The sequence below is a fragment of the Apteryx rowi genome, unplaced genomic scaffold, assembly GCF_003343035.1.
Source record: "Apteryx rowi isolate R43461 unplaced genomic scaffold, aptRow1 scaffold_1151, whole genome shotgun sequence".
Taxonomy (NCBI): domain Eukaryota; kingdom Metazoa; phylum Chordata; class Aves; order Apterygiformes; family Apterygidae; genus Apteryx; species Apteryx rowi.
Window position 1 is genome coordinate 27,841 of NW_020447366.1, and position 13,663 is coordinate 41,503.

Genomic DNA, 13,663 nt, shown 5'->3' on the forward strand with positions numbered 1-13,663 from the left:
GAGAAAGATAACTATACCAAGGAAGGTTTCTAAATTGAATCCTGAGCTAAAGGAGATACTTCCTCACAATCCAGTATAGGGTGTCTCATTTCAGATATGCCTGAAAACCCACACAGCATTTATTATCCATTTCAACAATTCCTTGCTAAGCATACTCAGCATATAACCTTTCTTCAGCATCTAATTCAGGGCTAATGGAGTCCAATGGGTAACTGGCTGCATAAAATCAGATGCTGCCATGGTCAGTATTGTAACATTTCCATTTTGTTTGTGGATCTAGCCATAAGCAACAAATCCAGAATGGCATACGCTGTCTTCAAAATAGGAACATGTTTACATGTCCCCTTTGTAGAAATGAAATAAAAAGAGAACCACTCAGAGGATGATTTACTTGATTTTAATAAAAAATTGACACTTCTGATATGCATGACAAGAAAAAAAAACCACACTGGAAGAGAAAGCCTACTGTCCACCTCAGTGTTTCTTAAATTTTTTTCTGTGTCTTTGATTAACCCACCCTTCATTTTTCATATCTGTTTATATTTACTGTGAGTTAAAAAAAAAAATGGTATAAAGTTTAATGAAAAGTTAGTTGCCTGCAGGTGGAGAGGATATACTCTGAACCTTCATGTTCAGGCACAGGAGATTTCAGGCTCATGGTTTCAAAACCTTCTGTACCTTTTTTTGTGAGTGCATTTATTTCATTTTCCCAGGCAGTGGCACACTGATAGAGGAAACCCTAATCTAACCCTGGAAATAAGTTAATTGAATTAAAAAAAAAAAAAATTACTGAAAGTGCACATAGATTTCAAGAAGAACCACAAATATTTATGACAGACTAAACAAATCCTTATGGGAAAGAAAGAATCAACAACTGCTTCTGATGCTGACAATAGATATTTATTGTAATTTTGGAGATAGGTTACCATGTGTGCATCTGGACTTCAGACTAAAAAACAAATCAGGATTATGAACTCTTACCATATGCTAGTTGGAATTCAAAAGAATCGAATTGAAAGCTGACCTTTAAAAGACTTTTAGTTTGTCTGTTTCTGCCCTTTTTTATTAAATGCTGAACACTCTCCTCCCTGCCTGCCCCCTCCCACCCCATTTCAATCTCAGAAAAATAGATGATCATCAAAATGCAGCTCTTCCTAGTTTTACTAATGATCTGCTGGCAATCTCAGAGCATTTACATTGTTGACTCCAACAACTTCAGATAGAGGCTAATCTTTAAAAAGCGTGTTCTTCCTCCACTTTAACTGGGAACTGAGTCCAACATTAAGGACTAGACTTGAGCAGATTCGAGGTTTGCTTATAGACTGTTGTGGTTACATTATTATGGTGTAAACCTTCAACATACACACTTTGCTGTTACAGAATAAGCTGCATTAGTGCAAGATCCAAGAGTCTGTGCAAAAGAAGCTACAGTGCTATAAATTCTTGAAATACCTTTCCTCACTTGTGTAACATCTACTGACTAGCAATGCCTTCCTCCCACTAATTCTACCAATCCCAAATATTACTCCCCCAAAAGAAGATACTTCATGCTTTTATACAAAAACAACCCCAAATAACAAAACAAAACCTCCCCCCCCCCCAAAAAAAAACCCAAAGGTCAAAACTATTTGCTCCCCACCCTCTCCTGGATTTTTAAGTCACCATTAAAACAGATGCATATAATATATTATACAAATATGAAGCTGCAGCCATTCAAAATACAGAACATTCTGAAAATATTTCAAGCATAAAAAGTACACTTGATAATTGCAAAAATAAAGTTTCACTTTTCTAGAAACATTTTGATCAGAGCTCAAGCAAAACAAACATTTAACTTCAATTATTCCTGCTTCAGTTTAACTTCAACAGAACACCTTCAAAAGTTAAAAACAAAAAACTCAGAGATTTTTGGTGATAAAGTAACTGACCATGTCTTTTAATGACAAGAAACTGTATATATAACAATAGCACGGACCTTAAGCATCAACAGTAAATTTTAGCCAAAAGGAAGTCTACAGTAGGTGATCCAAGTCTTTCTTAGTATCAAATGGTACCGATTACCGAGAACCATAATTCACTAGGAATAGATATTAAGTTAGACTGGTACGAATGGAAGGAAAGATTCATGACTTCAAACAGGCTCAGTTTTTGTCACTGAACTTTTTTTTAGGCTAACAATTTCACTAGTGCAAGACCATATGTTTACCTGATTAAATGAAAACTCATAAACGTCACAATTTAAGAACACGCATACAAAACTATTCCTTTTTTTTTCTTTTAAAAAAGTGCCACATACCATACTTTTACTAAAAAAGTTACAAACTAATGGAAGACCGTCTGCCTCCATCTCTTGTCAACGAGGAAAGGCCAAAGTGATTCTTTGATCCCAGCTCGAAATGGCGTTCTCTGACCTATCCCCAGCATCTCCAGCTTGGAGCAGTCTAGCTGAGCGTTCCTTGGACGAAGAGCCCCCACAACCGGGCAATCAGTAATCTTAGAAACAAATAAAGAAACAACTAAAAATGGCAGGAAAAAAAATCTCATTTAGAAGTTCTCATTCACAGTTTTCCATATGGGTGTGTTGTGTCTCCCTCTCGCCCCCAACTATATTGCATGTTTTTATGATTAACTTCATTTTGAAACACAAGAGGTGTCAGGCACAAAAATGTAAAGTCTTAAATTGTTAAATTTTTCCTCATTCGATTACTGCTCACTACCTGTGCTCCTCTACCTTTTATTCCTATTACTGCCCTATGACCATACTCGAGAGGCAAAATACACTCTAAAAACACTGACAGAACCATGCCTTGATCAATACACTTGGAGAATTTGATCGGGGTGGGGGGCAGGGAGAAATCAGACTAATTTAGTGTTCTCCATTCTTTTTCTCTCCATCTTCCAAGCCACATTTTAATTCCAATCTTTGCTAATTCAGAATCCTAAAAATGTATTTTGTATCCAAATAAAATCTTACTTTTAAAATAATGTTAAATTCTAATAGCATTATCACTATGTCTTTTAAATTAATCTTATTTTTCCATGTCAATACTACTGCAGGACAAGTGTCTGTTTTAAGCAATGCAAAATGATTTGAAGGTTTTAAGCACATGAATTCAGAAATAAATCTGGACACTGAAATGTTCTCAAAGATTCCTACCTTCAAATTAACATTCTGTAAATCTGTAAGCTTTTTTAAGGACAAAAATATGACAAGCAAAACAGATTTATTCACTACTGAGGGGAACTGTTCTGCAGAAATGCCATTACACAAAAGACTGATAATCCAATTACTGACTAAGTAATTTTCATAATCCAGCAGGTCAAAGTAGCTGTTGTTTTCCTGATTTAGATACCAAACAGCATCCTCAGCAATACCTCTCCTGTGCTGGACATAATCATTCAGATTATCCTGAAGAGGAAGCTTTCTAGTATAGCCACTACTGCTTGAAATGATAAAGTACAGCCATCTTTCTACAGCTTGTACACATCACTTACTGGTCTCAAGTGGCTGCTGGGAAGGTTGAAAGCATCTGCGATCGCACATGCCATTTCATACTTAGTCATCTGTTCATTGCCAGACCAGTGAAACGTTCCTTTTACTGATGGGTCCTAGGAAGAAACAAGAACCACAGGTGAAGAAATGAAGCTAGCCCTCAGACTGATTCCTGTGCAAGAATGCGGGCAGAATAAGCTTCCGACAAGACTCTATCCTGACAGGCGTGTTACACCACCTCACTGAGATGTTCTGGGGATGACTCGCGTGTTTTCAGACTACACCTGATTGGGGACTGAGACTGGAAACTGGTATTACATATATCTGACTTCACTTTTCAGAAACAGCTTCATTTCTGTAGAATGAATGGGGGGGGGAACCAACTAAGATTAAACAACTGGGGAGGAGGAACTCAGCTATTACATACTATTCTTTTACTCTAAGATAAGTACAAGAGACACCACAGAAGCTCTCAAATATAACCTGAAAACCATACAGATTCATAGCACCACACCCACAACGTGTGTATGGGGTCTGTTTTTAACATATTTATAGGGAAAAATATATATATACATATGCGCACACACACATACAGAAATACATATATACATGCACACACATATATATACACACAAAAAAAAGAGGGGGAAGTAGTAGACCTCACTGCTGTCTTTGTCATCAAAACGACAACTTATTTTACCTTATATTACCTTTATTAGCCTGCCACTTAACTGTAGCATAATCTTGCTAGTACAAAGGTTGAAAGTTAAAAGTCAGTTTTAGATAGTCACTTCTCAAAAATGCTGAAAAGTTACACTTGTTACAGACTTCTCCCCTGTCTTCTCCAGTTTGAAGTAGGGAAAGTGTGTAAGATAACTGGTTTCTTTTAAACAACATTTTGAACAGCAAATTAAACCTGGCAAACCGCTCTCAGGAATAATGAGTAGTCAGAGCATACCAGTGACAATGTGGGACTTTTTTTTGCACAAAGGTAGCGATCTTAAAATATTGTGGTGAATAAATGCAATAAAATATTCAAGTTAATGGCTCATCTTTGCTATTTCAATTTTCTTAATAAAACATTCAAGGACATCTTTGAGAGTTGCATGCAATCACCAAAATAATATATGCTTTTTTAGTCCAAAATAGCAATTCGTAGAAAGCCTATTAGAGTTGGTTAGGTATTTGCATTTCTCTCCTGCATATTAGAAGAAACATAACAATTTTCAGACAGATCTGTCCTGTCACTTTACCCACTTTTTTTCAAATATCAGAGTAACAACACAGTCATGTAAAGGGAAGGTATTGTTGTACTTCAGATACTTCGCCCCTCCCTGCCCCTTCCAAAGTGTTTCAGAAACATGAAGAAAATGCAGGTTATAGGCAGTTCTTAGTTTTCAGAAACAAAGCCAAAAACTCTGTTCTTAGCCTGAAGAGGCTTCTTTCTTCGATTTCTTACCAGCATTCTCTTCTCTGCTAGCTGTCTGCAAACAGCTGCTACATCCTTGACATTAGTAGGAAATCTTTGTTGCCAGTGGTCCATGTTGGCCGATTTATTACTGAACTGGACTTTATCAAACATAACAGTCACAGCACTTTCCTCCAGTCTTTCTACTTCTCCATACAAGACAGGAATCCTAAGTACTGCAGCATCTAAAAAGAAGAATATTTTAAGAGTTATTAGCAGTGTTATTAATAGGTATGAATACTGTAACATAACCTGAAGGATGTTTCAAAAGTGTTAAGAAGTCTCTTGGTGATATTATGCATATACAAACCAAAAAGAAAATGCGAGTACTATGTCTGTCCTCAGATAATCATTTTGAGTTTAGCTCAGTTAAAACAATTTATAACAGTAAGTTTATATGAATACATTTTCATTTATACCTTTGATTGCCACAGTTTGTACGAGATTTCATTAACACAAAAGAAGAGAGGGCAAAAAAAAAAGCACCAGTACTTTTTGGGTTAGAACAACAGGTAAAGAAGAAAGTGGTACTACACAGTTACTCCAGCATTCCCTGTTCCCCTGGGTAAGAGCAGGAACAAAAATTCCCACAGTCCAATTCCAGCCAATTTGGGTAGAATCCCAAATTTCACCGATTGCAAGTGACCATATTTAGGCATCAGTTACAGACCAGGATTTTTCACCAAGCATGCAGAAATCCCCTGCATAAAGGATGATATTCAGGATATTATTTACCAGAACAAAGAAGAGAACCTTGGAATCAATAAATTTAACAATTAAGGAACAGGTTCACAGAGCACAGCAGTAAATAACATTAGATTTCAGGAGAGTGAATTAAGAAATTAAACTGACATTGAGCAAGTGCAAAGAGTAGGACATTTTATGAAGGACTAGCTTATATTACTATATCTCAGTCAGGAAGACACAGAAGCCTGTTTAAGGGGCAATGCAAGAAGGGTTTAATAAACATTCATGAGGAGTAAGGCAGGTATTTTCACTTAAAAAAAAAAGTCAGTCCATCTTTTAATTAGAAGCGGAATTTACCTAATCATTGCAATTCTTAAGAATCTGTAGGAAAATGCTATGGGTATTAGAAAGACAGTAAGAAAAGCTAACACACAGATTATTCTCACAGAAAAATAAAAAAATACACAAGAAAAACAAATACAATAAAAAAACGCCATGACACTCATGTCCTGCTGCTCTAAAAACTGTTATTTGGTCACACAACAAATATGTTCCTTCTCACTTAATATATTGCCTAAATTTTCTTTTTCAGAATATTTGTAGAAGTATTCAACAGCTGGGAAGAAGACAGCCTTCCTTTGGCTCTCAGCGAGTGATCTGAGATTTGAAAAGGACATAAGCTTCACTACCAACAGTTCTGAAGACCTGCTGAAGCTTTTTAGTTTTATGAGCGTGAGTACTAAATGTAAGTGGTATCTCCTCATAAGCAAAATAAAACACACTAAATGATTAGTGGAGCTTCTTGCATTACATAATAGAAATTACTAGGGAAGATCTTCACAGAACTACGGACATTCGATGGACTGAATTCTATCTGTACAGCATTAGCAAATTAATGTCTGGAAGACTAATACATATAACATATTTAAATTTTAATGACAGAACAGAATTGACAATTTCAAGCATCTTACTCAGCATCATCTCGAAACTCCTTCCGCTAGTGATACCACTGCAGCAAACCATTACTGCCTGATAGACCACGCTCAAAAAGGTTATGAAACAAAACTGAAGTGTTGAGTTGGGGGAAGGATCTAGCAAGATACCCACACGTACTTGAATTTGTTGCAGTCTTATCYTCATTACCAATCTAGAAGAGGGAGCAAACAGCATCATAGTCAAATTCAGAGATGATATTTAAGTAAGAGGTGGAGTGAATACTTTTTATTTAAATTGATTTTTCCTTAAATAAGATTTTTTCCACTGAAGTAATTTAAAAAAGTTTTTAAAAGTTTAAAAGTTTCTTAATAGTAATGATAAACCTATATTAAGGCCTATCATTTTCAAAGATAGCATGTATTTACTTAGTGAAAGAGCATACTGTAATTTATGAATTGTTCAATTCTCTAGTTAGGAAGAGCAAAATTATAGTGTGAGTATTATATTGACTTTTCACATTAGTAGCCTCTTTTGCAGGTACACAAAGATTATTTTCTTCAATTCCTTGAAAAAAAACAGAAATGCTTCTTTCCTTATAATCTGTGAATAGAAACTAGATTTGAAGATTAGATCTCTGAGAACATGCTAACTAGAAACCATCAATCCTCTCTTTTATAGAAGAAATGAGTTTTAAATGTAGATGAAAATTCAGTCCTACTCTTTTTTCTTTATTAAGTACACTTTTAAAAATTATATTTGTATATTTTGAATGCCAATTTTCATTAAAAAAAGATTTAAATCAAATAAGAAAAATTAGTTGCTTAAAAATGGAAATACATTACTAATCTTTTAAGAAACGTTAGAACTAGGAGCATAGTAAGCTAAGTGGATGAAAATGAAATGGACAGCCTGGAGATCAGGAAGAAAAGCAAAAGAATAGCAGCAGGAATGTATGCTGATTTTTATCTGCATTATTATTGAATCACAAATCTGTTTTTCCTTTAAGTAAACATACATTCTGAATGATTACAATGCATCCCCTTTCATAACAGCAGCTATATATTAAATGCAGTAAAGCTTGTGCCATTAAAATACATTGATGATACATTTTATTTTTCTTTAAAAATAGTTGATTTAAATTAGGCAAAGGCTTATGAACATCCATCAGCAGAGACTAACAAGGCAAATGACAATCAGCACAAACAGTAAGAAATAAAGCTACAGTAACCTACAAGCAATAGCAATCCCATACAGGCAAGGAGAGTGACTTCTAATCACGTTCTTTTCTAAATCTTGTTTCCATGGTTTTACAATGTTACTACTATGTTACTACTGTCTTATGAAACCATTAAGCTAATATACAACTAAGTATGGAAAGTATGGAAAGCCTGTATTAAAATTTTCCAAGTGTATTCTTACCTTCATTATTTTCCAGGACTGCCTTTTCACCCTCCAGTTTTGTTTTACCATATAAATTCAGGGGATTTGGTGCATCAGTCTCTTTATAAGGAGGATTTGTTCCATCAAATACATAGTCTGTACTAATGTAGATCAGAAACGCTCCAATTCCAGCTAGGAAGAAAATGTTCGTATGGAGTCCATCTTAATTCATGTCTTGCTTGAAATTTCAATAAACCTTTAAACAAAGCTCCAAAAGACCTCATCTTCTAGCCCTATTCATTCCCTCTGTCTGTCTGTTCACTAACCCTTCACATATACATGCCACTATCCTTACAGTAAAAGGACTGCTAGCACACTGCTAGCAGAAATGACACTTAGCATTTTAAGTAACTATTCATATTTATGTTCCTGTATAAATAAGTGCAATATCCTGACAAGAAAACAAATCCATGAGGTGGTCTCTTTACCTGCTTCTTTTGCTAAGTTCCCTGAAGCAGCCACATTGAGCTGAGAAGCAGCATCTGGTTGACTTTCTACAACATCTGGCCTTCTCTCAGCAGCACAATGCACTATAACATGAGGCTGGAAATGAAAGACTAATTTTAAACAAGGAACATTATCAAGAGATTACAGTTGCACCCTAACTCTAGAGATATGGTCTCTCAGATGAAAAAGCATTTCACTAAGTTGTGACAAGTAATAAAAGTAGCAGCATTATTTTTAATCATGGCATTCTGAGGAATGTGTTTTCCTTAGGAAATTAAACAGAATCAAGCTGCTTCAAGATTTCATATTAAAATATCAAAAAAACCTGGATCATTAGTTTTGCAATCACAATCATCAGTAACTTCAATCTTACAGAAAGTTTTTTTTTTTAAACTTGGCATAATAGAAAACACGGGAAAACACAACATCCTGCCACACATAATCATAGTAAAAAAAAAAAAAAGTGTTAGCTAAACTGTTTTCAGACAAACCATTTACACGTGGCTCTTCTGACACATGCAGACTATTAACAAGATATTTAAAGCCATTTTCTAGAGTGTTTCCCTGCATAATCTATTTCAGGTTTTAAATATTTCCCTTACAAGTTTGGTTGAAAATACAGTGTATTTCTTATTATACTGCAAGCAAAATATACAGTTACTGATGTTGTGTTTAGGTATTCTTCAACATCAGAAGAACTACTTCATACTAACACGTCCAGCTTTTTCTTTCAACTACCAATGCAAGTGTGCTGATGCATGTATTGCGGTACCTGCTGTATGCATGGTGACGATAAGGAAAGTTCAGAACAGTTTGCACCTACAGAGCAAATCTGTACCCCAGATATGGCAGAAAAGGCAGCTGCCTGTGATTCTTCAGAGCTCTGAAACAGCACTAGCCCCACTAAAGCTACAACAACTGAGTATCAGACAGCGTTGTAAGCTGATTACTCGAAAACGTATAAGCTACCCTATCCATCTATTTCATACTCCAGAAACTTACCTGAAAATCATGGATAATGTCATGAACTGCAATAGAGTCCAGAAGATTAATCTGTTCAAATCTGGGCTGTGCTCTCCTGTATCCACAGCCAACTGCGTTCCAATTGTTTCCATTGAATTCTTTAAACACAGCTCTGCCAAGAAGTCCCGTAGCACCAGTAATCAAAACTCGCCTACTGGGAATATCAACATCTTCCTAGGGAAACAAGAACAGAACATTTTCTTTTTACTGTTACTTATTGTTGAGGTTTTGGGTTTTTTTTTAAGCAAGCAAGGCTGCAGTCAGTGCTACTGTATTAAATATCTTTCCTTACTACAGAAGTATTTTGGATCGAGTGTCTCATTGAACACTAACGCATAGGAGCAGTGATACTGTATTTATGCATATTCCTGAAGATACTGAACACAGAATTCAAACCAGAACCTCATTTACTTCCATGGGGGCAGGGAACCAAAAGACAAAACAACAGACATTAATGAAGACAAATTCAATGGACATAATTTAAAGTTCACTCAGAAAGTGATAACTCTGCAAGTTGAAATGAGGGAACTAATGTCTTCTAAAAATGGACCCAAAATATTTTGAAGATTAGGGTCTATATCCTGCAATCAATTATTTTGTATAGATTGTGTCCAGTAGAGGCTGCAATATCTACAGTACAACTCTCTCTGGGCCTATCTACAATGACCACGAGATTTAAAGATCTGAATTTTATTATTAAATAGAACAAGAATTCACCATTGTTTATTTTTAGACCGATGTGTTGGTCTAAACGAAGACACAGCTCTCTCCTCTTTGTTTTACAAAAAAAGATCCAAAGTGATCTGATTATATGAACTCTCCATCTGTACAACATACGAAAACTTTACTTCAACTACAGCACATTCAGTGCTTGAGACAACCGTGTACATATCAGTTTACACAAAGTTCATTGCTCTCCCCGACTGGATCATCAGGTTCTCAAGACAGCAAACATAAGACTCAGGGCTGGCTGCGCAACCTTAATTTTCCTTTTATGCCTTCCTTCTGCATGTATCACAGCAGGAGAGTCTGCTAAAACCAAAAATAACTGCACATGCCCACATGCAAACACAGAACAAAACTTCACGTGTACAGAATCTACCAGCCTGGGATTTCTTGACCGCATCACATACCAGAACAACTTGTGACACCGGGTTACATGCTTGTAGGGGTTCTCTGCTATGCAGTTCTAACGACACGCTCACCCCTGCACATCGTCACACTCGGAGCACTGTTGCACACCACTGCCTTTTGGCTGCGACACAGCAAGCAACAGAAGTTGCTTCTAAACTGCTGTCTATCCTTCACCCTTACAGTCAGAAAGCTTTCTTCCATGAGGGTATGCGGTGGGTCGCATTTTGGAAACAGCCTATCCCAAAATGATAGCTTAAAGTTCTCAGCACATTCCATATATTTTCTGCTGATATAAAGCTTTGGGCAAAGGGCAACTTATTACCATCAGTACCAGATGAAAATTAGTAATTTTATCTGGACTGTTTCAGGAAAATGACAAACTATAGCAAGAGAAGTTTAAAAAGTTACATTATCTTTCCAGTCAATTTTACCTCAGAACACAAGTTTATTCACTATTTTTAAGGCTGCCCAAGTTTCTCTGAAAAGCATAAGCAAGAACATGCAAGTACTGGTTTATTTTTTTATGTACTTTTTATCTTGGCAGAGCCTGGATAGATTCTCATAGAACAGTGCTTCTATAACCGGAGGTGTCCATTAACAAACATCAAAGACTTGTTGCAGGAAAGAGTTCAAAGGTTCACAAAAAACGTCACAGAAATTTTTAAAGAAATAGTGGCAAATACCAAAAACACATCACTTGTAAAATCCGTTATTCCTAAATGTCATTCATCTAAGTTCATTTATTCTATATATCAAAAATAGGGTATTATGTTAACAGCACAGCTTGAACTGAACATAATCATGACTTTTAGCAATGCATACACGCAGTTTGTGTCCTGTTGCCCTTTTCTGCAAGACTAACTGATTTTAGTCAATTGTCTCCGGGAAGTCAAGATAAGCGATACGTGCTTCCCGTAAATTCAAAGCAAAGTGACTACCAGCTGAAATTATTTCACCTTGTTGGAAGTTAAAAGTTCATGAAATACACAACCTGTGCAGATGAACTCTTTCCTCAAGTGCTGCCTTGCTCCTTCACAGAAGGCCCCCTGGCTACAACAGCATTCCTGTCCCAGACCCAGGAACCGCAGGCAACACAGCTTCCGAGTCCGAAGAGCCGAGACTCAGCGCTCCTGAGGCAGCTGCAGCAGCCTCGTGGCTGCCCATGTGCACAGGTACGGAGCACCATACCTCAGCGCATCAGCAAGACTGTTGTTAATGGTTAACAATTTAATTCCTATGAAATAAAAATTTAATTCCTATAACTTGTTCCATCTTGCAGAAAATTAACCCAGCAAGGCCTCGAGAAGAGGGAGCAAAAAAATCTATTGCTACTATCTTATAACCTCTGTACTTCACGGAAACTACATATAGTGCAGCATCTTCTCGCTCCGTTTTGTTAATTTATAATTTTTTTCCTTAAATATGACTGGAATATTAATAACAAAATGCAATTAAAACATCAGACTGGTTTTAACTGTTAACCTAACGAGCTAGAAGGTATTCCTAAAGACCAATTTCCAGTTATTGTATAGACAATAGACTATAGGTAAAGAAGAATACAGAACATTCTAGATTTTGAATGTTACTCCTTTACTTGTGAGTTTTATAGCCTTAAGAAATACAAGTTCTTGTTCAGACTAGTCTAGCTAACATATCTTTTAGGCATGTTTCTCCACTCAGAAGCAGTCAATCCCATTCAAAGTCATCACTTTGTAATACACAAAAAGTTCCATTAGCACCTAATTTTGAATAATATTCCCACCCAAATACACAATTTTTGAGCTCTATAGTAAAATAAACATTTTTGTTGTGCTTTATCAGTTGTTCAATATTCACTAAGGATCAGAACAATGGAAATAAAATTTGAAGCCCTAGCTAGGGTGATAATCTGATTTCTCAACAGGAGACTGAAGCCAAAAACAGAGGAACTGCACTCAGTGGTCTCATTCACATAAAAAAAAGAATATGCAAGTAGCAACACGGAAAGAAAGATGAAAAAGCAATACTTAAGAAACCTAAGATCACTTTGTAGATACCGCTCAGATATCAAATAAGAGTATAATTAACAAAAATAATAATGTATAATGAGTTTCAAGCTGAAAACTGAGATATAAGTATTTCAGTTTTGTATAAAGACTGAACAAGGAGTCAGGAACTCGATAGTAAAAAAATCACGATGAATGCAGAAAGTTTCAATTTTAAGCAGTGTTTGCTAGAATCAGGAGCTACTGGGATAACACAGATTTACGACATGTGATGACCAAAAAAAAAAATCCCCCAATGACACAGAACGGAACAGGGAAGTCACTGACAAAACAGAGTTCTTCATTCAGCTTTGACATCATCATCCACTGGAACGAAAAGCAACCAAAGAACCAAGAGATTTTCCTTAAAGCGCTGTGCTAAAAAGTGAATACACATTAACATTGACAAGAAGTTGCAACACATTTAATATAGACCTCAAACACTCATAATTGCAGTAGTTAAAAGCTACACCTGTGGAATATTGTTAGTAATAAAATGCAACCAAATCAAATAAGATTTAAATAAAAATAATTATATAGGGAATTTCTGTAAAATATGCTCTATTACGAATAAAATAATTTTATCTAGGTGTAGGAGACGCTAAAATTAAGCAAGTGTAAACAAGTGAGTTTAACAGAATTAGTTTTTTGCTACAAAGCAAAAAAAATCTTTATGATAAACACAGCTAAAGTTATTCAAATCTTGTAACGCATAGAGGAAAAAAAATAAGCGTCTAAAGGGACGCTTCTCCTTCTCATTCCTTCCCTCTTCCTTACATCTTTTTCTCTCTTGATCTGTTTCTCTGCCTCCTTCTTTCTCTCTCTACACCGACGTCCCACTCTTCTTACTTGCTCTTTCTCGCTCCCTTTCTCTCTCCTTCTTTCTTCCTTTCCCGGGTGAACGCGGCCAGAAAAGGCGGCAGCCGCAGACCAGGCTCAGCCGGCAGCGCGCGAGGGGCCGCGCTGCGCCGCAGCATCGCGCAGCGGCCCGGCGCCGCCCCCAGGCCCCGC

At 36.4% G+C, this 13,663-nt stretch overlaps 1 protein-coding gene across 3 annotated transcripts; it reads right to left on the reverse strand.

The window, feature by feature from the left end:
• Nucleotides 1-878: 878 nt before the first annotated feature.
• MAT2B (methionine adenosyltransferase 2B) lies at nt 879-13,151 on the reverse strand. Of its 3 annotated transcripts, none has more exons than XM_026080346.1 (7): nt 12,941-13,144; nt 9,474-9,668; nt 8,453-8,567; nt 8,004-8,156; nt 4,953-5,146; nt 3,496-3,609; nt 879-2,493 (listed from the first exon to the last, which is right to left on the reverse strand). In XM_026080346.1, the coding sequence occupies exons 1-7, from the start codon at nt 12,974-12,976 to the stop codon at nt 2,323-2,325; spliced, it is 978 nt and encodes a 325-aa protein (XP_025936131.1). In that variant the 5' UTR covers nt 12,977-13,144; the 3' UTR covers nt 879-2,322. The 3 variants fall into 3 exon arrangements, with proteins under 3 accessions (XP_025936131.1, XP_025936141.1, XP_025936149.1); XM_026080356.1 differs by lacking the exon at nt 12,941-13,144 and adding an exon at nt 10,212-10,233; XM_026080364.1 differs by lacking the exon at nt 8,004-8,156 and having other exon boundaries at nt 12,941-13,151.
• Nucleotides 13,152-13,663: the final 512 nt, after the last annotated feature.